This window comes from Zootoca vivipara, chromosome 14 (genome assembly GCF_963506605.1).
Source record: "Zootoca vivipara chromosome 14, rZooViv1.1, whole genome shotgun sequence".
Lineage (NCBI taxonomy): Eukaryota > Metazoa > Chordata > Lepidosauria > Squamata > Lacertidae > Zootoca > Zootoca vivipara.
The window spans coordinates 3445720-3470648 of record NC_083289.1 but is presented as its reverse complement, the minus strand read 5'-3'; the positions used below and the strand labels follow the sequence as shown (position 1 = coordinate 3470648).

At 43.1% G+C, this 24929-nt stretch overlaps 1 protein-coding gene across 1 annotated transcript in view; it reads left to right on the top strand.

Annotated features, from left to right (window-relative positions):
* The window catches only part of APBA2 (amyloid beta precursor protein binding family A member 2), a 100358-nt gene that overhangs the window by 57494 nt on the left and 17935 nt on the right, over positions 1–24929 (top strand). The window contains exons 4-7 of the mRNA XM_035132241.2: positions 2528–2608; positions 4115–4151; positions 12068–12213; positions 23449–23535. Of these exons, the coding sequence (XP_034988132.2) occupies positions 2528–2608; positions 4115–4151; positions 12068–12213; positions 23449–23535 (351 nt within the window). The remainder of the gene's footprint in view (positions 1–2527; positions 2609–4114; positions 4152–12067; positions 12214–23448; positions 23536–24929) is intronic.

Here is a 24929-nt window from a genome sequence, read left to right as displayed (position 1 = left end):
TCATAATTCCTAAACCTTATCTCTTTTTCTTATTAACATATTATCCGTCTTCTTCTATCCCCCCCCCTCCACAGGCCCTCTCCTGCCACGAGAGAGTCCCATGGTGGGCGGACAGTCGAAGATGGTCCATTTTATAATTAGGCTTTTCCCCACCTCCCCCTCCCTCCCCCAGAACCTGCCACCAAGAGGCTCTAGAATGAAGAGGAGGGATAGAGGCAGCGAGCCACCCAACTATCTACCTAAACATGCAATTTCTATTTAGCTAACCTATACATATTTATCAATCCTCATATTTCTAACTGTTTTTCACATAATTATCATATTTTTCCTTCCCTAGCCTAATCTTTCCACCAAGAATAACTTCATATATTTACTCATTCCTTTAATTTCACATATAACTTCTACCTTTATTATTTTCCCTATACCTCCTCCTCTCCCCCGGATTCTTTCCCCCATTCGATACAGCAATTCCATAATGTAGCCCAAATTTCAAACCCTTTTTTATCCAGCCCTATAAAAATTCACAATTTTCTTTTTCATCCCACTCCGTCTCTCCAATTTTGCAACCCAAATTTTTGTCCTCCCCTCCTTCTGCTCCCTCATCCCCAAAAACTCACTCCCTTGCCAAATCACATTTCCCTTAGTTTCCCATAAGATCACTTCCAGTTCTTGTTCTTCCATCTCCAAAAAATCAAAGTTCCAAAATGCATCTTGATAATTCTTCTCTCCTTGATGGGCTCTTTCTTATTCCTCTTCTTTAAATTCTTGCTCTTTGTCACCAGGAACTGGTTGTCCATTTTCTCTCTCATTCGTTGTACTTTCTTTTATTTCTAATTCCTCTTCCGCCTCATCCAGTGATTTATTGTGTGTTTCTAAATGCAAGCTGAACTGTTGCTGCCCAGTTATAAGTTTCCCCAGCAATTTTAGTACTGTCCGCTGGAAAACGTATGTTCCAGATGTTGACATTCTTTCCAGCTCAAGGGCAGAGTAGAGACTAGAGGACCAAGAACAATGGATTTTCAGTCTTGTAAGGCAAAATTATATCCAACTTGGCTAAAAAATATATATCCATAGCCCTTATGTTCCACAACTTAAGACTCTTTCCATTCAATCAGAGAACAGTTGCAGTTTTTATTGTCAGCTGTCAAACTTTCCTCTTTATTGCAACAGTTCACATCCTCTTAGCAATAAACACATTCAATTCCTTTATGATGTCACAATACAGCCTCGCTGATTCTCCTGGGGTGCTGATTCCAGGGTTAAGAAGGGGTTCCCCCCGTCAATTCCCGTCTTTTGCAGGGATTTTTATTATTAAGAAGGACTCTTCCCCCCTTCCCCCTGCCTTGGGGGGGGATATAAGTTCATTCCTTGGAGGTTTAAAACCACTCCAACTTTCTTTCCGGCTTTGGGGCATGTTACTGCTTCCTGGTCTCTCAGTGGGTAGAGATTGACTCCCATTTTTAGATCTCTTCCCATGGCCAAATTTTGCAAATTAAAGTCCAATAGATCAAATTACTCACAGCTTATTCTTTTGAAGATTTTTTCCTTTGGGAAAATTGACCGCTGCTGTCTCCCAGTCACGCAGCCTTGCGCTGTCAGAATTAGTGATGTTTGTCCGTGCGCCACAGCTTCACCCTCTCGCTCTTGGGGGCTCAAAACAGAGCCAATCTGGGGAGGGGGGAGCTCACAAATGGTGCCTGGCGGACATCGGATCCCCAAAATGCTCGATTTGGGGCTTTTTAAGGGATTCTGCTACACTGGAGCAGTTTCCCCCACCTCTGAAGCTCCGAGGTCTGCTCCGCTGAATGGACCTCTGACCGAGAAGGTGGTGCGGATCAACCGGAAGTCGGTTTTTCATATGTTTTTATATCTGCATTTTCCATGGCCTTGATTTTCCACCACCCCAACAATAAACATGTGTGCCATTCTGGAACCTGGCATTGTTATAGGTGCCACAAAATACCCATTCCGCATTTGCATGAAAGCAATGTTTTGGTGTGGCAGCATCTATACTTTGGAATGCCCTGCCTATTGACACCGGGCCGGCACCTTCTCTGTACTCTTTTCAGTGCATGCTAAAAACATTTTAGTTTAGACAAATCTACCCAGACATGTAGAATGTTTTTAGCTTGTTGATTTTTTTAAAAAAATATTTCAAATAGTTGGTTTTTAAGTGTTTTTACTAATAATTTTATTGTCTTGTTCTCTTTGTAAACCACCCTGAGGTTTTTATTTGTTTTTGTTTTTACAATTAAGTGATGCATAATTTTTTTTCATAGATTAGTAAATAAATAACACGGTATTTAAACCCAGCAAAAAACCAACCATCTATACTGGCTCCTGAGAGATGTTTGATATCTTCTACATTCTTTTAATATGCTCACAAACAGTCAATGGATAGATCAGCTCTTATTTCCACAGGAGTAGCAATGCAAATTATGGGTAGGAGGCAGTGATAGAACGATGCTGCCTTGATCTCCTTCTCCCTGAGCTATTGATCACTTCAGTCTTTCTGCTTCTTTTACAGGTATGCAATGGGTTAGATCAGACTCGGAAACAGCAGCGTTCTGACCTCAATGGACCGATCAACAACAATAATATGCAGGAGGCAAGTACTAGAGGCCAAGGTGCTCTCTGTTTTCCCTGTCCTGTCTCCATTTTGTATTTCACGTCAGGCTTCTCTCTTCCAAAGCAGTGAAGCTTTGCATTGCAGAAAGACATTCAGGGTGTGTGTGTGAGATGAATCACTGGAAGAAAGATTTTAGAGCTAAACTGTTCTGTTTATTTATGTCCAGAATTTATTATGTTCTACCTCTGCATTATTTTTATTTCAGATAGAACATTATAACAAACAGATACGAAACAATCAAAACATTCCAAAGGTCACATCGGGGGGGGGGGGCAGAGTTCCTGCCAAGTTAACCGAGACATTCAATGGCTAAAAGATACTCTTCCTGGCAGCCCTGAAATCATTGGCCAAGAGAATGTGATTGCTTTAACTGTATCTGGAGTGCTTTTTCATGGCATTGTTATCAATGTGCTGGCCGACCTGCGCTCCTTTGGGAGGAAGGGTTAAGTGGAAATAGCCACGACAATAATATTAATGATAATAATAGCATGCTTACAGCAGGGGTGGCCCACCTGTGCCCCCAGGTGTTGTTGGACTAGCCCCAGCCAGCATGATCAGTGGTGAAGGGTGATAAGAGACATCTGTGGGGCTGGAGGCTAGCCCTTTGTGGCTTGTTTAGGCTGACATTTAAGGTGAGACATTTAGGGTTAAACTCAGAGGTGTGTGGGTGTGTCAGTTGTACACACACACACACACACACACACGAGTCTGTCCATAATACTAATTTGTGACAATATAAGCACTGCCTGCCCCCAGACAAGATTTGAGACTCTGCCAGGTTTGTTTTTTTAAACAGGAATGACACTTAGGAGTTCTTACGTTGATGAGACTTAGGTTGATGAGATTTTTCAGAAGTGTGCTGTTCTGAGCTGCAAGCGTGCAGGGGGAGTGATGACAGTTTTAAAGAAAACACATCCATAAAAACAGTGCTAACCAGCAGATTGTACAAGATTAATTTGCATGTGGAGTTGAGCCATGTTCAATGACGCAGAGATTCCTTTTTAAGAGGGGTGCTACTGCTTTTAACCAAGAACACATAATTGTTATGTTGCCAAGCCCTTAACAACTTCTAAATTGTTCACCTTGACCTCGCCTAAAAAGCTTCTTCCACTCCTCCCTGCTTCCATACAGAGGAAACAAACCATAATCTCTGGCTTGGCATTTTATCTAAGCTTCGGACTGTGGTGTGTTTCACTCCCAACAAACCACAGTCAGCAAGGGGAAAAAATGAATCTTGCTTGTTTGGTGAGAGACTTACCATGACCCCCTGGTATGAATGTAATGCTAAGCCAGAGATCATGGTATTTTCCCTGCACTTATTGTGATGTGTGAATCACACCAATGCAGTCGCCTAAAATTACCGTAATTATGATGAAAAGAAAAAAAGCTTCTGCTCTTCCTCTGCCTCCTGTGCATACATTTTTCATAATAAACATCTTACTATTTCTATAGAGTTATAAGCTCTTTATTTTTATATCCACACAGACAAAGAAGGTGTCCTCCTTCCCGAGCTTTGTTGATGGTAAGTGCATCTTCACAGGATTCCTAATGTTTATAACATTAAAACTGCAGGGGGTGGTGATGGGGAATCCTGACTTATTGAGAGATGATGTTAGGGGACATTTATTACATGCCATGGGATTTATGAGACTTGGGGGCAGCTGTGTCTCCTTCCTGCGACAACACTGCATTCTATAGCGAGAGAAGGGGAGGGATTGAGAAAGCTTTGCAACTTGAGGGCCACATTTCCAAAATTGCAGCCTGACAGGGGCCACATGCCAGTTGTCAGAGGGGCCAGAGTCAAAAGTGGGCAGAACAACAGATGTGGCTTTTGTGTGGCTGGAACGTGGCCTCTTACTGTTAAAAGCTGGGAGATTTCTGTGCTTACATAGAAGGGAATTGAGTGGCTTTATTGTACTTTCTAATCAGGCAAAAGTTCTCCGGGAGGGTGTGGAGCAGGGCCAATGAAGGGCCTGGGAAGGAGACACAGCCTGGAAGATTCCTCGGGGCCAGATAAGAGGCCCGGAAAGGATTACTTCAGTCCCCAGAGCTGAGGATCGATATAACCAGACTAGGGCTTTGACAGAATCACCATTTGGATCACCTGGGGAACTTTGCAGAGCTCATCCCAGGAATTACATCTCAGGAAAGCTGTGGGCTGTTTTCATGAGTCTAACACTCCTGCAGATGGAATAGCTACTGCATACCCGTCAACTGTCTCACTTTTCTTGAGAAAGGACAGTGGGCAAAATGGCTGCTGCAATCTCGTGCAATTTTGAGCTGCACTTTTTTGGGGCATGGTGCCCCAAAACCCATGTTTTGGGGTGCTATGCAAGATTGCTGACTCAAAAAAGCCACTTGGGAGGGGGAATGATCTCGCAGGGTGCACCAAAATGCACATTTTTGGCCACTGTGCCCCCCAAATGTGCTTCTGGGAAGCCATGATCTTGTGTAGGTCATGTGACTTGCACGTGAATGCAGACCTGGAAGATGGCATCCTGGATTTCGGCCATATCGTGTTGGAAGATGTGCTACTGCTACTGCGAGTCTAAGCCTGTCCAGGAAGTGGACTCTCCACAGGGGGTGGTTGGGCCTCAAAGTCATGCCTTGAAAGTACGCATGAGGGGCTCAGCTGTGGGGGTGAGGACCAAGATGGGTATGCACAGCTGCAGCACACCTCTGAAGTCCATGGATTTGCCCAACATGAAGTCCATGGATTTGCCCAACACTGATGGAGAGGCACAGGTGTGGTGGGCCTCTACATGCTCCATCACACCTTGGCCAAACACACAGGTGCTGGAAGGATGCCCTCTGCACATCTAGGGGCTAAGTTGATCTTTTGCAGCCCAGCAGCCCCCTTATATGTTCTTTAAGGATGTGTGTGAGATCAGAACACCCTTCATCGAAAGGACCTGCTAAATACAAGCCGCCATCTCCTACAACAGCCTCTTTGCTCTTGAGAATACCTGGAACCAAGAGCAAAAGTGTGAGGCAAATCTTTGCTTTTGTCTCAATGACTCTGCAATTCAGTCTGAACTGGGTAGGGTTCGAACCCAGTTCTTATCTCTTCCGCCATTCACAAGACTTCTGGTAGCTTCATTGTTTTAAGATTTTTCATAAGTTATGTAAATGTTGTTCCCCTCTCACTCCATGTTTGCTTGAGCAAAACCTATACACAGTAGTTTGTTTCCAAATTAACCCCTGGACAGATTTTTGGGCTTGGGGGCACATTTGCAAACTAGAGAAACTCTGGTAGGCATCACCTGTGCACCCTAAGTCTCTTTCTCCCTGCAAATACCCTCCTCTCCGCAGTTAGACTTGAAAAGAAGTCTTCAGCTGTCAGAGCTAGTTTCACGAGGGAAGGACTGGGGGAGACAGGGTGGGGAGTTGAGGGTGCCAGGAAGAACCACATTGGCACATGAAGTGTCCTATTGGTGACCCAGGCCTTATCGTACCCAGGAAGGGCATTGTAGTGGCTTAGAAACCAAGTCCCAAGGAACCACATTTTCCTTTTGTGCTGCCCAAACATCAGAAGACAAGTTTTTTTCATGTCAGACTGGAGGCTTCTGAATTTAATTCAAAAGCATAACCTTTTGTTTAGTGGGAAGAGCAGGAGAATTATTTGCTGGTTGGCATCCATTGGCTGCATCTGAAACCAGAGGAAACCAGAGATAATTTCTATTTCACTGTTTTTTTTTCACCTTTTCTCTCTCTGACAAAGGATGATAGTTCTGTATCGCTGCCTTGCTGTTAAACGACCACTTCAAACTTTACCGGAATTGATTTGTATCAACTCTGTTTTATGTAATTTCCTCCAACTTGACTCCCCCCCCCATGGCTTAAGTCTAATAGCAAGAAAACTCACCCGAGGAGTATTACATTTAAATCCCCCCTGCCCGGCCTCCAATGTGTTCTCATCATGAGTCTATGAGATAGTTTAGGCTGAGAGAGAGTGGTTGGCTCAAGAATGCCTACATGGTGGATCAGGGAAGATCACGACACTTTTCTGCCTCTGAAAAGAACATCACAGATATTACATAGAAGTACAAAATTTAGATTCCCTCTGGTGTTGCTGGATAATTTACTGGGAAGCACCAGAGTGCAGTGGATGAGGGTGTGCTCTGCTCACTGTAGAACTCAAGTTCCATAGAATCATAGGCGCATAGAATGGTAGAGTTAGAAGGGACCCCGAGAGTCCTCTAGTCCAACCCCCTGCAATGCAGGAACCTCAGCTAAAGCATCCATGGCAGGTGGCCATCTGCTTAAAAACCTCCAAGGAAGAAGAATCCACCACGTTCAGCATCTCTGTTTAAAAGGATCAAGCAGCAAATTATGGAGAAATGCGGCCACATTCCCACCATGCATTCAAAGCACTACGATACCACTTCAAAGAGTCATGGCTTCCCCCAAAGAATTCTGGGAACTATAGTCTGTTAAGGGTAGTTAGGAGACACCAATTCCCCTGATCTTAACAGTCAATCCCTTGTCTCAGGGGGAATTCTGGGAATTGCAGCTCTGGGAGGGGACTTGGGGTCTCCTAACAACTTTAACAAACTATAGCTCCCAAAATTCATTGCTGAGTAAACCATGACTGTTTAAAGTGCTATCATCGTGCTTTCAATGTATGGTGCAAATGTGCCAGTCTGAGCAGACAAATTCTGGACAAGATGCAGTCATTACTGAGCCTCAGCAAGGTATCCTCCTATGCTTGTTTAATCTAGGGTTGGAGAGCCTGTTGATTCCAACTGCCATCAGCCTCAGCCCCCCTGGCCAGTGAACAGCTATGATGGGAGTTAGTAGTCCAACAAACTGGAGGTCCAGCCTGGCTTTCTCCAACCTGCCAATCCTGTTATCAAGCCCCAAATATATGCTTGACTTTTCCACCCCAGTTTAGAGGCTTGAAATGAACTAAATGGTCAACAGCTGATTTCCCTATATGGCTTAGACCAGTAGTTCCCAACCTTTTTTGGGCCATGCCCCACCTAAGCATCTCTAAAATCCTGATGCCAACCCTACCCCCCTGTGACATGTAGTTCTTATTATTCAAAGTGGAGGAAGCCTAAAATTCACTATTAATAACTCATTCTCAATTTGTCCCCCTTAAGAATCGAATCCCCCCCCCCGGGGGCATGTGTCCCACATTGGGAACCACGGGCTTAGATTGAATACTGTTAAGAAACTTTGCTTATGTCCTTTAGAGATAGCATTTCTTTTTTGCTTCCAGCCATTTTGGAGAGTGCACCAGATTATGAGAGTTCCGTTAATAGAAATCAGTGCAATTTCTATTTTACAGGTTAAATAAACTGGCATTTGGAAATCTCCCACAGCAAGGCATATTATGCAGATGTATTTGTATGGCTCTAGCAGCCCTCTGACTCTGGGACTTTTAATTATTATACTAATAATTATTGGTGCTGATGGCCGACCTAATGAAATTAAACTTCTTTGTATGATTGATCTTCACTGAGAATCTTGTTGACAGCAGAGGGTTCAAGGTCCACGTAGCTGTGCCTCTTTTGTCCTTTTCTGAGGCTGGCATTATGGATGCTTCTTGTCTTCCATTAAATTTGACCAAGAGAGAAACCAGCTCATGTTTTCAGGTTGTGCATGCAAAAGCAGGCAGAGTTGGCACAGAGTAGAGAGCGCCCTACTTTGCCGTCCTACACATGTCTACTCAGGAGTCAGCCCTGTTAAGTCAAGTGTGACTCACTGCCAGTTAGGTGTGTGTTGAATTTCAGCCGTGTGTGTGTGTGTGTGTGTGTGTGTGTGTGTGTGTGCTTCACACACACACACACCACAACTAACAGGTTTTATTTATGACAAAAGTGATACAAGCTTTTTATCAGAGACTGAATTGTCCCTGGAATATTTTCTCCTAATGTGGCTAAGTCCATAAAAGCAAGGCTATGTATGGTGCTGCAATGCTTAAGAGAGTAATCTGTTGCATGACTACTCAGAGGTAAGCCCAGCTGAATTCATTTGGACTTACCAAAGCATAGCAGCTATATTTGAATAAAAATCATAGATAAATTCATCTGATCCTGTTGGGTTCTTTCATACTTAGTCATGTTCTGCTGCTCCAGAGAAGCAGACACGGAGCAATGGATTCAAACTACAAGAAAGAAGCTTCCACCTAAACATAGCTGCCAAGTTATCCCTTATTTTAAGGGATTTTCCCTTATGCTGAATAGGCTTCCTCGCGAGAAAAGGGAAAACTTGGCAGCTATGCACCTAAACATTAGGAAGAACTTCCTGACAGTAAGAGCTGTTCGGCAGTGGAATTTGCTTCCAAGAAGTGTGGTGGAGTCTCCTTCTTTGGAGATCTTTAAGCGGAGGCTTGACAGCCATATGTCAAGAATGCTTTGATGGTGTTTCCTGCTTGGCAGGGGGTTGGACTGGATGGCCCTTGTGGTCTCTTCCAACTCTATGATTCTATGTATAACCTGTATGTATTAACTGGGATTGTAGGTCTTGTCTTGATTCAAGCAAATGAGCCCTCTTGAAAGATCAACCCTAAATCCTCCAATCTCCCCCTCCGTTTTTGCTCCAGTGAGAGAGTAGCTGCTTTGCATGCAGAAGGTCCTGAGTGGCATCACCTGCAACAACTAACATAGAGCTGCTACCAGTCAAAATAGAGTAGGCCAGCCAACATGATGCCTTCCAGATATAATGCAACTGCAGCTCCCATCATCCTGGGGCTGAATGGGAATTGGAGTTCAACAGCAGCAGAGGGGCACCACGTTGCCTACCCATGGAGTAGACAGCGCAAGGCTAGATGGAGAGATAATCTGACATGGTCCAAGTCATCTTCCTTCATTGCTTGATTGCCATAGAACTTTGTAAGAGGATTGTTGTAGCCCAGAGCATCTGACAGGCACCAGGTTGGCGAGGGCTGTGTCAGCTATGGCTCTATTGTCCCAGCAGTCTCCTGTCCAGATAACCTCCCCTCCCCTGCCCATATTCGTCACATGGAAAGACAATGCTCTGCTTCTAGTCTTGGGTCAATTATTGCACTCATTTTGGCTTTAAAAGAGGAGAAACTCAGCTTTATTGGTCATCCTCTCTGCCCTTTGAGGCTCCAGCTGGAAGTATGTCTCTTGATTCGCCACATCCCCCTTGACTGCTGATTTATCAGTCTTTTCAGTCCTTCCGTTTTCAGTATGAACAGCATCCAGCTCCAGCTGCAGTGAGCCTGTTCAGAGCTTCTGTTTCTGTCATTGCATTGCTAAAGGGAGGATAAGTTCCCTCCCTGACACTTGCAACCAGCAAAACTTGGCTAAGGTCTGGAAACAGCAGAGATTGCAGGAGACAGCCTGCAAATCTCAGCACACAAAATAAAAGGTGGCTTGAGATCTGCCAATCTATCTCGCAGCTGCACACGCTGCCTTTGAAGAGGATCTCAGTGACATGTTGTTAATAAGTCAGTCTGGCCAGGAGCCAGATATGCTATTTTAGCACAAGCAAGCAAATATATAATTAAAGTGATATGGCAAAAATAAAAAAGCTAAATACACCGAGTGGACTTCAGTGTAGCACCATGATGAATCTTCCATCTGTGCAAGCATTTCAGCTTGTCAGATAGAATGGCCCCCTGTCCTCCCCACACCTGCTCTTCTGTGGGGAGGGTTCTCCTGACCCTCCCCCAGGCCAATGTTAGGGATATGGGGGCACAAGGGGAGGAGAGGGAGAAACCCCATTGTACACATGGAAGTTCATTTGCAGAGATTTTGCTGATGGGACTTGTTAGGTGAATGACTAATGCAGTGGATTTACTCTGAGTAAACATAGCTGGATACAACTCTGTTTTTAAAGAATGTGATAATATAAAATTGAATTTTAATAAAACTTTAGAAAATAAAGAAGGGCAATGTGTCAATCATTCCATTTGTAGCTATTTGGCCCAAAAATATGCGTGATGGGGACTTATTTGCAGAGAGCTGGGGAAAGTGCAGCAAAGAGCAACTGAAAGGATCAAGGAATTATAGCCCCTTCTCTGTGAGCAAAGACCAAGAGCCCTGCACAAAGTCCCACCTATTCTCTGCTAGGACCCTGTGATAATTATTTTACTGCATTGTAAAGTTGTTGTTTTTATTTTAATGAAATCAACAGCAGCAGCATTTTATTATAGTGTTGTTATGGAACCTTAGGCACTTTGATAGTCTGGCATATCTGGTAAAGCAGGGTGCAACATTTTAAACAAATGATGAAATCTTAGAGCTGGTTGGTACAAGGAAGCGCCTCCAAAGCTACCTCTTCTAACTGCTCCCAGATCCAGGGGTTCATCTCCACCAATATATTTCCCCTTCTCGTTTCTGAGATTGCAGATATTTTGTGCTGGTCCTGCCCACAGAGCAAAGCAGGGTGGCTGGCTCAGCACCAAGGAGAGCTCATTGTGAGCAACGTGGGGTGCATTTAAGTGTGAGGGTCATTGTGTTAGTTTCCCTCTTTATAAGGCCTTGTTCTCTGCTGCAAAGACGTGTCCTCCTGTGCTCAGGTCCTGACAAGTTTACTGCAGGCATCTAGTTAGCCACTGTGAGAACAGGATGCTGGACTAGATGGGCCACTGGCCCAGTCTTATGTCCCAGAGGGCATGCATTTCACTGCCATGACTTATGAATCACCCCTAGCTGGCCAAGGTTTCTCTACAACCCTTTATTCACTTTGTATCTCCTTAACTGTCAGGACTGCCCACAAAGGACCATGGGAAATGGAATTTGCTGACATTTGCAAATCTGAGGTCTTTTTGGTAGTTTTTCAAGGTGCAGTTTCCTCCCAGATGGCACATGGGATGAGGTTTGGCACTGGTGGAACAGTGACTTCAGTCATATGATCACTGCCACTCTGCACCTTCTCAAAAATTATGCTATTGGCGTGTGTTGGGGGAAGTGTGGTGGACCCTGTTCCCTCCCCTCCTCCAAATGCCCCAGAATACTGCAAATGGGCCATTCTGGGGGAAATATAAGAACATAATAAGAGCCTGCTTGAAAGCATCTCCTGGTTTTAAGGATCTCACATTTCTCCCGCCCCACCTCCAGTTCAGGCACTTAGCTCTTAGCTCAGCCTTAGACTGGGGAGGATGGTGAGAGTTTTGTCTTACTGATTCACAGTCCTCTTTCTTTGGGGAGGTGAAATTGCCATTAAAATGGTTTGAAGCTGGTTATATCTTGCCACTAAGTTCTTCTGTTTTACTTTTAATTTTGACACTGCATTTTTGCTTCCTTGTTCCCTGGCCCACAAGTGCATGGACCGAATGCTCTTGTTTAAATATTTGTTGCTAATGTTGCACCGTGCTCTTTGCAATTAGCTAGGCACCTACAGGAAAAGGATAGTCTGTTGAGGGCAGTGTGTGGAAGTATGGTGTGCTCTTCCTTGCTCTGTTTTGCCTCTCCGCTGCTCTGTCTTAGGAGAGAAATAATTGCCTGTCTTCTGGCTTTTTAGTTCCAGGCCCTTGCGAACCCGAAGACCTCATTGATGGCATCATCTTTGCAGCCAATTACTTGGGCTCCACGCAGCTGCTCTCAGAACGCAACCCCTCCAAAAACATCCGAATGATGCAAGCCCAGGAGGCAGTGAGCCGCGTCAAGGTAGATGTTTTCGATCCATGGAAGAGGATTTGGGATCCCTTGATGATTGAACTCAGAAGAGTCGGAAACATCTGCTCCTCGGCATCCACAGCAGAGAATTCCCGCATGGCTGTGGCAAAACCCTCTCAGCTCACAGCATTGCATTAATTTCTCTCTGCCTGCTACCCAAACTGTGTGTGCAGCCACAGAGCAGCAGAATATAAATAATGCACAGGTTCTTTCAAAGTTCCCCAAAATCAGAGTAACAGCCAATTGTGGCTTTCCAGGCTTGTGTTGCAAAAATCTCAGATAAATGCTCTCATAGCCTTGTATGTTGTGGATATCTTAGTGTTGCTTCATCATTATTTTGGTGGGTGGAGTGGAAGGGAGTATCTATATTTTAATATTATTTTGGATTTATATTTTATTACAGTGGGTTACAGTAAAGTAAATAAGAGAAGAAGAAAGAAGGAAAAAAAGAAAAAAGGATACATAAACATTTTAAAAGGCAGCGGAAAACAACAGTAACAAAATAATCATAACATATAATAGCAATAACAATAATTTACAGAATAATGTAGTATATATGTTAATGAATAAACTTATTGTTTCCCCCCAGGTAAATGTTGGTCCATGGGTCACTATGGTTTTGATAAATACGTTCTAAATATCATTAAATACGTCCATCATATGTCCAAGCAATCCATTCATGGGTTGCAAGAGTTATCATGTCACCAATCCATTGATCGAAAGGGCCATATTTCCCCCCTGCAATATATTACTACCAATCTTTTTGCAAGTATAAGGGCACAGAGTGTCTATATAAAGAAAAATTGAAAATAAATGCAGAGAAGAATTACAGATAACCATGTGTAAAATCACATCTAATGATATCTTGGCCAATCCATTATTAATTTATTTCATAAGATTTGTACATCGTTTGATTGGTATAAAAAAAACCCCTCAAAGTGGGTTACCAAAGCTTTAAACAATAACATTTTCAATAAGAAGAATTAATAACCATTTAAAACTTTTAAAGAATTTAAATCAGCAATAAACTAAAAACAGATTAAAATTTGCATCAGCTTTCTGAATACTTGGGTAGGCTTGACTAAACAAAAATGGTTTTAGTAGGTTTCAGAAAGAGCACAGTGAGGGTGCCTGCCTGGTATCAAGAGGCAGGGAGTTCCAAAGTGCAGGTGTTGCCGCATTAAAAGATTGAGCTCTTAAAATTTGGAACTGGCATTATGTGACACCTGTAACATTAGAAATTATGTTAACATAAGCAAATACAAAAGACCCACAATGGAAATTGAGTGGAAAGAGGTGTGCAGAAATAAAATTAATAAGGCGCCAAGCTGAGAGGGCACAACATCAATAAGAATAATAAGAATAATGTTCAGCCTAAGCTTCCTGCATATTGGCAATAACAGAGTTGGTTTGATAATTTACCCGTTAGGTAACAACACTAACGGGAGTGGGGTGGGTGGAAAGCTAGAGAGGGGAGGCACACCTGTGAAAATGCCATTACCTGTTGCTCCTAGAAGTTAGTCTGAAACACTCTTGAATCTAAGCACTGCCTCTCTCACCTGGTAGACATGAAGTCTAGGATCCTTGCTCTTTAAGAACAAAGTCTTGTATTATTTATCTTTTATTTTATTGCATTTATATCCCATCTTTTCATCCAAGGAACTCCAAGTGGCATTTATGGTTCTCCCCCTCCTCATTTAATCCCCACAACAACCCTGTGAGGTAGGAAATGCAGAAGGGAAAGCAGCCCTCTCGCCAAAAGGGTTCCCCGGCCCTGGTGCAGCTCCACTCTCTTATCTGTTGGAATCTTTTGCATTCCATACTTGTCCAGAAATTGCTCAATTTTGTCCTGTTGTTCTTTGTCTTTCTTGTATAGCTGTTTGTAGTATTTCTGAAAGCATTTCCTTATCTCTGACAGGTTCTCAATAATTTTGTCCTCTATCTTGATATTGGTGATCGTATTCTGTTTCTGTCTTTTCTTCAATTGCCATGCAAGTAATTTCCCACATTTATTTGCGGATTCGAACCTTCTTTGATTCATCATTTTAATATTCCACTCAATTTCCAAATTTATTAATTGGGTAAACTGGACGTACAACAACTTAATTTCTTTTTGTAACTGCTTGTCCTTGGGTTTGCATCTCAATTCCTTTTCTTTATCCTTCAATTGTTTCAAAAAAAATCTTTTTTCTCATTTTGTTGCTTCTTCCTGATATTATTCTGTTGTATTAAGAATCCTCACATCACTGCCTTGCTGGCATCCCATATTGTCCTTAATTCAGTCTCTGTATTTAAATTTAACTCAAAATAATCTTTTAAAGTCTTTTGGGCTTTTTTTTTGATAATTTCTTCTTGTCTCATCAATGTATCATTCATTTTCCATCTAAAAGAACCCTATACAGATAATTTTGATTCCATTATTACAGCATTGTGGTCCTGGGGCAGATTTCTGCCAGTGTCACTCTTGAAGCTAGAATTCTGGTTGTCCATATAGTCTATTCTAGACCACGATTGTTTAGAATCTGAGAAAAAAGTACTGTCTTTCTCCACTGGATTTTTCATTCTCCAAACATCTATCAAGTCCATATTATCAACCATCTCAAAGAACGATTGGGGTAGTCTACCTTCATTTGTGAAGGTTTCAAATCCCCCCTCGATATCATTGTATAGTCCAGATATTCCAATAGTTCACTGTGAAGCTTCTTAAAGAATTCAGCTTTCCCTTCATTTGGTGCATAGATTCCAACAAACAGGTATTTTTCGCCTTGCTTCGATACTTCTACTGCTACATATCTCCCTTCTTCATCCTTAAATATTAGCTTTGATTCCAATTTTTCTTTCACATAAATCACCACTCTTCTTTTTTCACTTTGTCTGATGATATATATTCTGTTCCCAGCCTTTTATTCTGCAAAATTTTTCTATGAGCTCTCATCACATGTGTCTCTTGCAAACAAATCACATCTAATTTCTGTTTTAAAAGTACATGATGGACCCGGTTCCTTTTAGGCCGGGAGTTCAAACCGTTAATATTCCAACTCAATGTTCTTAGAGCCATGTTGATTATTGTGTTGCTCCTGCCCCTGCTTCCAAATCTGGTATTGCCGCTGCTAAACCTACTAGCTCTTCACCACTTGGTCCTGGGGCTGCTCCAAAATCTCTCTCGTGTTTTTCCAGGAACTTCCTCTTCTCCTCTGGGGTCGATATTTTGATTTTCCTTACCTTTATATTCAAAAAACAAACCTTGTGGAAATTCCCAGCGAAATGAGATGCCTTGTCTTAATGCGTTGGCCAAATCTGTGTATTTGCTTCTGTATTCTAGGAACAGCTTGGGGGTATCTTTGAACAGCACTACTTCTTGTTGTTTTATCACCAGCTTGTTGTTAAAATGTAGGCCTAGGATGAAATCTCTCTGTTGTCTGCTCTGAAATTTCACCATACAGTCTCCAACCACTCTTGATCCTTTCTTGCCTCTCGGTCCAAACCTGTAGACTTGTTCAATGATCTTACCCAACTCTTCTTTATCCAAATCCCACTGTACAGCAAATTATTCAATTATTATATCTCTTAAGTTGCTCCTTTCCACTTCCGGAAAATTTCTCAGGCGTAAGTAAGATTCCCTCTGCCTCATCTGTAAGAAGGCCAGAGCAATCTGTGTCGCTTCCTCTTGCTTCTCCAGATGTTGTCTATGTACTTCTAAGTCTGCGACGCTTTCCGTTACTCCTTGGATTTGGACTGTATTGGTTTGTACGTCTTTCTTCAAAGATGATAAATCCTGTTGAATTTCTTTTATGCTGACTGCTATGTGGGTTCTCTTATTCATTCATTCATTCATTCATTCATTCATTCATTCATTCATTCACCTTTTCTCCCAAGGAGCTCAAGGTGGTGCACAGGGAATTGTCTGTTGTTGCTTGGCTAGTAAGAAAACTTCTGAATAGCCCACAATAGCTATATGTGCAAGTATATTAACTTCTATTGGGCTGGTAAAGCATATGCCATTACGTCATTGGAGGTTCACTGGAGGTGTTTAAACAGAGGGTGGATGGCTATCTGTTGGGGAATCTTTAGTGCTGATTCCTGCCTTGCAGAGCATTGAGCTAGATGACTTTTGGGGTCCCTTCCAGCTCTACAGTTCTATGAAATACAACTCATGAAGATACTTGCAGACATTTGATATTTTGTGGTCAAGGCACCTTGCACCGCCCAGTGTTACTAAATCTCAGCATTAAATACAGGTTAAAAGTGTCACTGCTCATTCTCGATAGAGAAGTAACATTTCCCCCTTTTAATTGCTTTCCCCATTCCAGCTCCTAATGGGTGGTTTGGCTTTCAAGAAAAAAAAATGAGAAACTGGTAACCACAAATGAAACCTGATTTGTATTGTGCCAAAGTGCAGCATTGTTTATCAGTTTCAATGCTGTCCGGTTTACTTTGGTAGGCAGTCTCTCAAAGACAGTTGGCTGCTGCTATTATAATAGCTGCTCAATGCTGCTGCATGCAACTCTTCATAAGAAGGGGGCAGCAAAACTATCTTGTTATTTCTTTTTAATTTATTAAATAGAATATAAATTTCTGTCCTCTTTTCTTGCAATGAGATGTTACTGCATTCGCTGGGTAGCCTGTCTCATTTCAAGGGCTAATTTCAAGAATTAATTCTTAATTGTGAAAGATACCGATCTTGGCAGATATTCCCAGGTCCACACTCTATAGCATGGCACAGTTGCAGCAACAAGGGACCACTCTCCCTTCACCAGTTTATGCACCTTCCTCTGACAGACAGCACACTCACAACCGGAAACTTCCTCTGCTCATTCCGTTTCAAACCCCTCCTGGGTCTGGGAGGCAGGGGGGCAGGAGGGGGTGGGGGAGCACCTGGGTCTTCACTTACCTGACCAACTCTTCCTCCTCCTCTTCTGGCTCATCCTGTGCGCCACCCTCCAGATATGAAGCTTCCCCTGCTTTTGACTCCTGCCTTCTGGCCAAAACAGTTCCCCACAATTCCCTGACCCCCCTCTCCTGAGTCCGGCTCCAGCCCCCCCTTGACATTGATTAAGGAGCCTCCTGGAAGGATCTGGCTGACCACCATGTAAACAGGGTGCTGGACTAAAGGGACCTTTGGTCTGATTTTGTTGTGCTGTTACAAATGTGTACCTGGACTCACATGTGCACAGCCAGCACTCCTGTGAAGTTTAGGGTCTTTTGCTGGAGTTATGATGTTCACGTTATGGACATGTTTTGACCTTTAACCTTATGCTCACAAGAAGCTCTCACACAAAGAAATAAAGAAAGCTTGGTTTATTATATAAAATAGGAGTGACAGACTATATAAAAATGCTGCTTTAGACAGCAAAGTTACAGTCTGCTCTGAGTAGGACTGGCCTTGGATATAACCTTATGGTTCACAAGGAGCTATGAGCCTAAAACAGCCTTCCCCAATGAGGTTTTGGAACTCCTGACTCCCGTCATCCCTGAACACTGACCAATCTGGAGGTGATGGTAGTTGGTGTCCAAACATCTGGAAGGCACCAGGTTGAATTATGATGCCAACGCCCGTTTACATTGGCCCAGATGCACCTGAATTTGTTTTGATATTCTATCTTAATGGGGAATTTATTTTGATCTGTATCCCTGCCCCCACCCCCACTTTGTTGGCTGCACTGAGGGCCACAGAACTTATCCGAGTCTTGGATGGGTTTTTTAGGTTAATTTCCTTTGCAAAAGCGGAAGAAAGGGGCATAACTCACTGGTAGAGCACTGATTTGGCATGGGAAAAGTTCCCAGGTTCAATCCCTGGAATCTTCAGTTAAAATGATCCAACAGCAGGTGATGGGGAAGATTTCTGGGTGGGACCCTGGAGATCTGTTGCTAGCCCGAGTAGGCACTGCTGGACTAGACGGAATGTGTGGTCTGTGTCTCTGTAGGAGGGGCTGCAGTTATGTGGTGAATCCCATGCTCTGCATGCAGAAGGTCCCAGGCACAATTCTTGGCATTTCCAGTGAAATGATCTTGTCTGAGATTTGGAAGCCCTTTGCCAGTTGGACTGGATAGAGCAGTGGTGTGACTCCAGTGTATGGCAGCTTTCATACATTTGCTTGTATGGCCAATCTGGAGAAAGTTTGAATCTTTTGACATTTGCACAATTTGTTTTTTTATGGGATGGAGGGAACTTGTACATTTCCCCCACTTGCTAAAGTCAGAGAAAGAGAGCCCAAAAGGGGACGGTTTGCAGGAAACTAAGTTTGTATGGACAGACTGAGAAGGAACTGGGGTTCAGCTTTGCTAAGTGACAAGTTGAGAGGCAACTTGACAAGCGTTTGATAGTATTAGGACTAGCAATTTGATTCTTGACATAAAAGTGGGTGTGGTTTTGACAGGCATGTGGAACCTGTTCCTGCTTTCGCTCACTAGTCCTAAGTTACATTCACCTCTGACCTGATGACATCATTGTGTTATGTGGGCTGGGCTACAGCAATATCAGAATGATCCATCTTGGAAGATTAACTCCATGTCCTAGGATGCAAAAGCTTGGTTTCTGCATTTGGATATTGGATGGCATGGGATTGGGGGTTCACTGGAACAGAATGGGGTTGCAACTGCATATGTAGTATGGAAATATAATCTGCAGCTAAGATCAACAAAGTTATGCAGCAGTTTCTGTAACTGATGGATGATACTGACACACATGTACACACACATATAGACCAAGCCAACAGCCTTCCTTCCTTGATTTCTGCAGATAATAGGTTTGAGAATCTTTTGATGAAAGATTTCCCTGACTTCACATAATATCTCTTTCTCTCGTTTTCTTTTTGTGCATTTGTCTGTTTCCCTTTTTATTTTTAAATGCTTCTCCCCAGAGGATGCAAAAGGCAGCTAAAATCAAGAAAAAAGTGGTGTGTAGACTGTTTTTCTTGAATGCTAATGTCTGTTTTACATTTGGTTATTTTTGTTGTTTATGTTTTCTGTGGTCTTTGTGCATCCTGGAGTGTTGTGTCTCTCATTGTGGATCTCTGTCAAGCTGTAGCTTTCTGTTTTTGCTCATTTTAAAATGCAGTTGACCAGATGGAGTGGGAGAGATTGGTTGACTTAATCAGAGACCTTTCAATTTTCGCGGGGTTGGTTGGTTTCATTAGATAATTCCCCACTTCCCTGCTAAATAACTCCTCTTTTCCTCTGTGGCTATCCATCTCAGTGAAATGGGTTTTTTTTGGGGGGGGGGTATTTTTGTTGTTGTTTTGCTAAGCCTGGATAAACATCACATTTTCCTCTTGCAAAAGTTTATTTCCATCTGACATACTTTATTGCTTTTTGGAGGAGAAGCAGCCAAGACTAGTGTTGCAACCCAATATTCATTACTATTTATGATTTATTAGAGCTTTTTTTTTAGCTACCACTTAATCATTTCTAACCAGTAAACATACATATTTTAAAAAAACATACAGTGAATAAAATCAAAATAAAAAAATTCCTTCAGTAGCACCTTAAAGACCAACTAAGTTTATATTTTGGTATGAGCTTTCGTGTGCATGCACACTTCTTCTGAAGAAGTGTGCATCTGAAGAAGTGTGCATGCACACGAAAGCTCATACCAAAATATAAACTTAGTTGGTCTTTAAGGTGCTACTGAAGGAATTTTTTTATTTTGCTTCGACTCAGACCAACACGGCTACCTACCTGTGAATAAAATCAATTAAACAAGTAATAAAAAACACAGAGAACTTCCTTAAAACGTCTGCGGGGATAGAAAAGCCTTTGTCAAGCACCTGAAGTTCAGCAGGGAGAGGACTTGGCTAGTCTCAACTGGGAGGGAGTTTTGTCTGAACACAGCAGTCCTTCACTAGTTAAACAACCCTGTTATATAAAAAAAACTCTTTGGGTTGTGTGAATTGACTTTTTTGTCTTCCCTTTGTGCAAGTGAGCAAACAGAACAGGTCTTCCATTGAGTGTAGTTTCCTGTTATTATGCAAAATAAATACTTTTGCTAGATAGTCTTCACCTATAACTAGAGGGGGGGGAGAAATGGAGAAAAGCATCATTTTGGGGGGGATGAGGATGAGGGAGTTACTAGGGCTGTAGGATTCTTGGTCATCACATATTTCCCGTAATACCCTATTTAGTTGTGCATGTGGGGAGGCAAAATGGTGGTTGCCAGTGGGGACTGCCATTTGTGGAATGCAACTGCCTCTCCACTCACCAAATATCGGTCTAGTTACAGGTAGGTAGCCGTGTACTATAAAAATACAGGATGGGCGTATAGACACCACCCTATACCGAAAACCAACTGACCAACAAACATGCTTCTAGCTACCATCCCAAACATACCAAACAATCCATTGTATATAGCCAGGCTCTACGTTACATCCGCATCTGTTCCAACTCTACAGACAGAGACTCTCACCTAAGAGATCTACAGCAAACCTTTTTAGAACTACAATATCCGCCCGATGAAGTTAAACAACAGATCAACAGAGCCAGACTGATACCCAGAGAGAACTTGCTGCAAGACAAACCCAAAAAAGAAAATAACAGAACACCACTAGTAATCACATGCAGCTCCCAAGTTAAAACAGTACAACACATCATCAGAGATCTACAACCTCTCCTAGACAATGACAGTTCTCTTTCTCAAGCTCTGGGAGGAAGACCTTTCATTGCCTACAGACAGCAACCCAATCTTAAACAACTCCTCACCATACTTAACATGGACACTGGTACCAGAGCCTGCAATAAACCCAGGAGCCAACTTTGCTGCCACATATACCCGGACAACACCATCACTGGCCCCAGCAACATCCAACATACCATCTCAGGACTATTTAATTGCACATCTTCTAACATTGTGTATGCCATCAAATGCCAACAGTGCCCTTCAGCTCTCTATATTGGACAAACAGGCCAAACCCTACGCCGAAGGATCAATGGACATAAATCTGACATCAGGAATCACAAGACAGAGAAACCAGTAGGAGAACACTTCAGTCTCCCAGCACATTCTATACAAAATCTCAAAGTAGCTGTCTTATTACAGAAAAAAATCAGAAACAGACTGGAAAGAGAAGTTCCTGAATTGCAACTCATTACCAAGCTTAAAACCATGGAGAGACCTGGTCTGAATAAAGACATTGGATTCTTATCTCATTATACATGATAAAGCTATCTTTAGCCATCTCGCCCCTTGTTTTTCCCTGCAAGACCAATTGCAGTTGTTAACAGTCATCAACAGGTTTACCACTCCTATCAGTCAATCACCCATTCCCACCACCTTTCTGAGTAATACCCCTCCCCACCCTCTGACTATACATAAGGGTCTGGTGACTTCTGTTTCAGTGTATCTGAAGAAGTGTGCATGCACACGAAAGCTCATACCTATGACAAACTTAGTTGGTCTCTAAGGTGCTACTGGTTTTTTATTTATTTTTTCAAATGTAGGTCATTCAGGAAAATTGAAAATAGCTGTTAGCAGCCTGACAGGGCACTGCAATGCTCCAATAAGCCTTCCCCATATTTCCTTTCCTATCCTATCCTATTTTATTGCTGAGAGGCCTCCAGTCAGGACCGGCCTGTCCAGGAGGCAGACTGAGGCAGTCGCCTCAGGCAGCAGAATCTGTGGGGTACCTCTGCAGGGATGTCTCCCCTGCCGCTGCCACTAGAAAATGCTGCTGCAGCTTCTATGTTCAGGCAAGATTGTGCGAGAGCCCTGTGAGATTGTGCAGAGGTCTCTAGGGCTCATGGGAGTCCTCACCAGAATCTGGCAAGCACAGCTGCATGACTGCAATATGCAAGGCTTTGGCAGGGGGAGCAAAGGGGACACACACACACACACACAGCACTTGTGCAGAGTGGCACCTTCCCATTTTGCCTCCAACATTTCGCCACAAATGAGGGATGTTGTGTCCAGCCATGGCACAAACTCATTATAAGCTGGCATTAATTCTTTAATTTTGAGCTGGGATATATCAGCATGCTAGGAGAGAAGGGTTATGGTTCTCTGAGAAAAGAAATCAAATGATTAAAGTGAGCTCAAAGTGCCTGTCCACAAGGAAGGTATCTCTGCTGCGACTTCACTCACTTCCAATGAAGAGGCAGAGGAGGATTGTCCACACTCACACGAGTTCTCCTGTTGTGTCTCTGTATGAGCCCATGAGCTGGGCTTGCTTACTTCCAGATAGGGGACACTCTGGAATACGAAAACTGAGGAAGGGTGCTCTGCAAAACTGCACTGAGGGCAAATAATTATGATTTGCACACTTCATAAAAGGAAAGCTTTTCTGGGCTTATTGTAGTGCAGCACCTTCAGTTTTATTTTTTTATTTTTTAAAATTGTCTGCTCAACTTGCACAGGGCACTTTTTTAAAGGCGCTCTGCACCCATGATCTAAGACTAGGGATGGACAGAAGGTAGGTTCACTGGCAGATCTCTGGGCTATTAGCAGTAGGGCCACCAATACTCCGTTGTTGTTTTTTACAAAAATAAATAAAAGCAACCCACAGCCACAAATTAGGCTGCTAAACTTGGGTTGGGGTAGGAAAACCAGGAATGGAACCTTGGGGTAGAGGGCAGACCAAATTAAATTTTGTGTGAAAGGACTGCAAGGTCAAGCTCTACTACTGAAAGCAAATTTTCATGCTCAGAGGCACCCTGATCCTTTACTGTTGTCATATATCTGGTCCTTTGTCATCTGGCTCTGGTTGGTGAACTTTGGAGTTAGTTCTACTAAAAGAAGAAGAAACCCAAAAGTGTACTCTGCAAACCCCTCCCGCCACGGCGATCTAAGGAATCAAGACAACCATGAGTCTTATGGCATCTCAGAAGGGCTTAAGCTCTTGTGGGCTAATGAATTTGTTAGTCTGCAAGGTGTATTCTTGATGCAACCAATCCCTCTTGAGCTTGTTACTCTTAAACTTAAACGAGTTTCTCTTGTCAAGAGAATTCATCTCCTGTTCCCTTGCTGGCTCCATCTTCTGAGATGCCAACATGAGAAATCCTTATCTTAGGACATCCTCAAGTGAACTAGGCCCTAATAATGCTCCTCTCTCAAGCTCTGTTTGTGCATGTATATTGGAAATGGACCATTCCAATTATCTGTTCTGTGTTGCAGTAACTTTGTACAGCTTGGTCATTGTACTCCCATCATGTTTGAAATAGCTGGTTGAGGAAGGCACTGTTTTCAAGAGAAGAAGTCTTAAGTAAGTTCTTTCCTTTTTCTTCTTTTCTTCTTTTCAGAGCTCTGAGGGAGATTCCCAGGCTTTGACAGAAGTGGATCTATTCATCTCCACACAGAGGATTAAAGTTCTGAATGCAGATACACAGGTAACAGGCATACAATCCTGATGCCGCAAAATGAGCATCTAGAGCTGCCTTCAGCACTCTGGTGCCCTTCAGATGTTCTGGACTGCAACTCCTATCAGCCCCAGCCAACACCAAAGGGATATGGAAGTAATCTAGCTCTACCAGTAGCTGTAGTCCAACAACAGCTGAGGGCCCGCAAGCCAGAAACCTCGGAGCTCGAGGTTTCTGCGCCTCTCCGCCAGCGCAGCAGACCAGAAGTCCTGAGAACAAAGCTTTCTTGTGGAAGAGGAAACTCTTTGCTTTTTCTCCTGTCATACAAAGGGCTGGTTAGTGAAGCCAAAGGAGCCACATAGTTGCCTAAGGGAGAGGCACATTGTAGCAGTAGGGATCCATGGGAAGGAGACCCCACTGGTGGCAATAGGTTTCGAACGCAGAGCCCTGAGGTACCCTGGAGACAAGTCCACTTTGGACACTGGAGGTTTACTCCCGTTTGTAGAGAAGCACAGGGAGAGCCTCTGTTGTTAAAGCAGTGAGGGGTGGGAAACTGGGAATCCCTCACACTGCGCCTGTTACTATGTCTTCTTTGCGGGGTATGGCTTATATTCCTTGAATGCTTAAAAATCCTGCTATGGCTTATTTTATGACTACGTCTTAAAATAGGGGAAACAGTAATAATAAATCAGTTTTGTGTGTGTGTGTGTGTGTGTGTGTGTGTGTGCGTGTGTGCGCGCGCGCACGCACTGGGAAGGAATGGGATCCAGACTAGCACAAAACTTCGGCATCAGTTGATGGGGCGGGGGAACCCAGAATTTTGGGGTCACACATTAATGAAGCTTCAATTACAACTTCCATCAGCCAAATGCATTTGCAGATTAGTTTTTGTGTCTGCCTTTTCCTTCCACTCACAGCTCCTTTGATCCAACTCTTGACCTTTGTTCCTGCAGACTGATATTTGTTTGATCAGTGTGGACCAGGCTTCCTTAACCTTGGCGCTCCAGATGTTTTTGGCCTACAACTCCCATGATCCCTAGCTAGCAGGACCAGTGGTCAGGGATTATGGGAATTGTAGTCTCAAAACATCTAGAGGGTCAAGGTTGAGGAAGCCTGGTGTGGACCATGAGGAGGAGCAGGAATGAAGGCAGATGGGCATTCAATTTGCTGTCCTCTGAACGCTTATCCCTGAATTCTATTGGCTTGTTTTAAAAATACAGTCGCAGTCTTTCATTTCTTGCCTAGGGGAAGTTCCAGTGCATCTTCTAACATTCAGCTTCCTCTCCCCTGCTTTCTAAATTGTACATTTTCAGTAATGTCTCTTATTTCCCTTAATTGATCTGTCGAATGCCTCTCATTCCTTAAGTGCGCGTGAATTTTAGTTGTGTTTATTGGAGCCATATAGCCAGTCTATTTGTTTTATT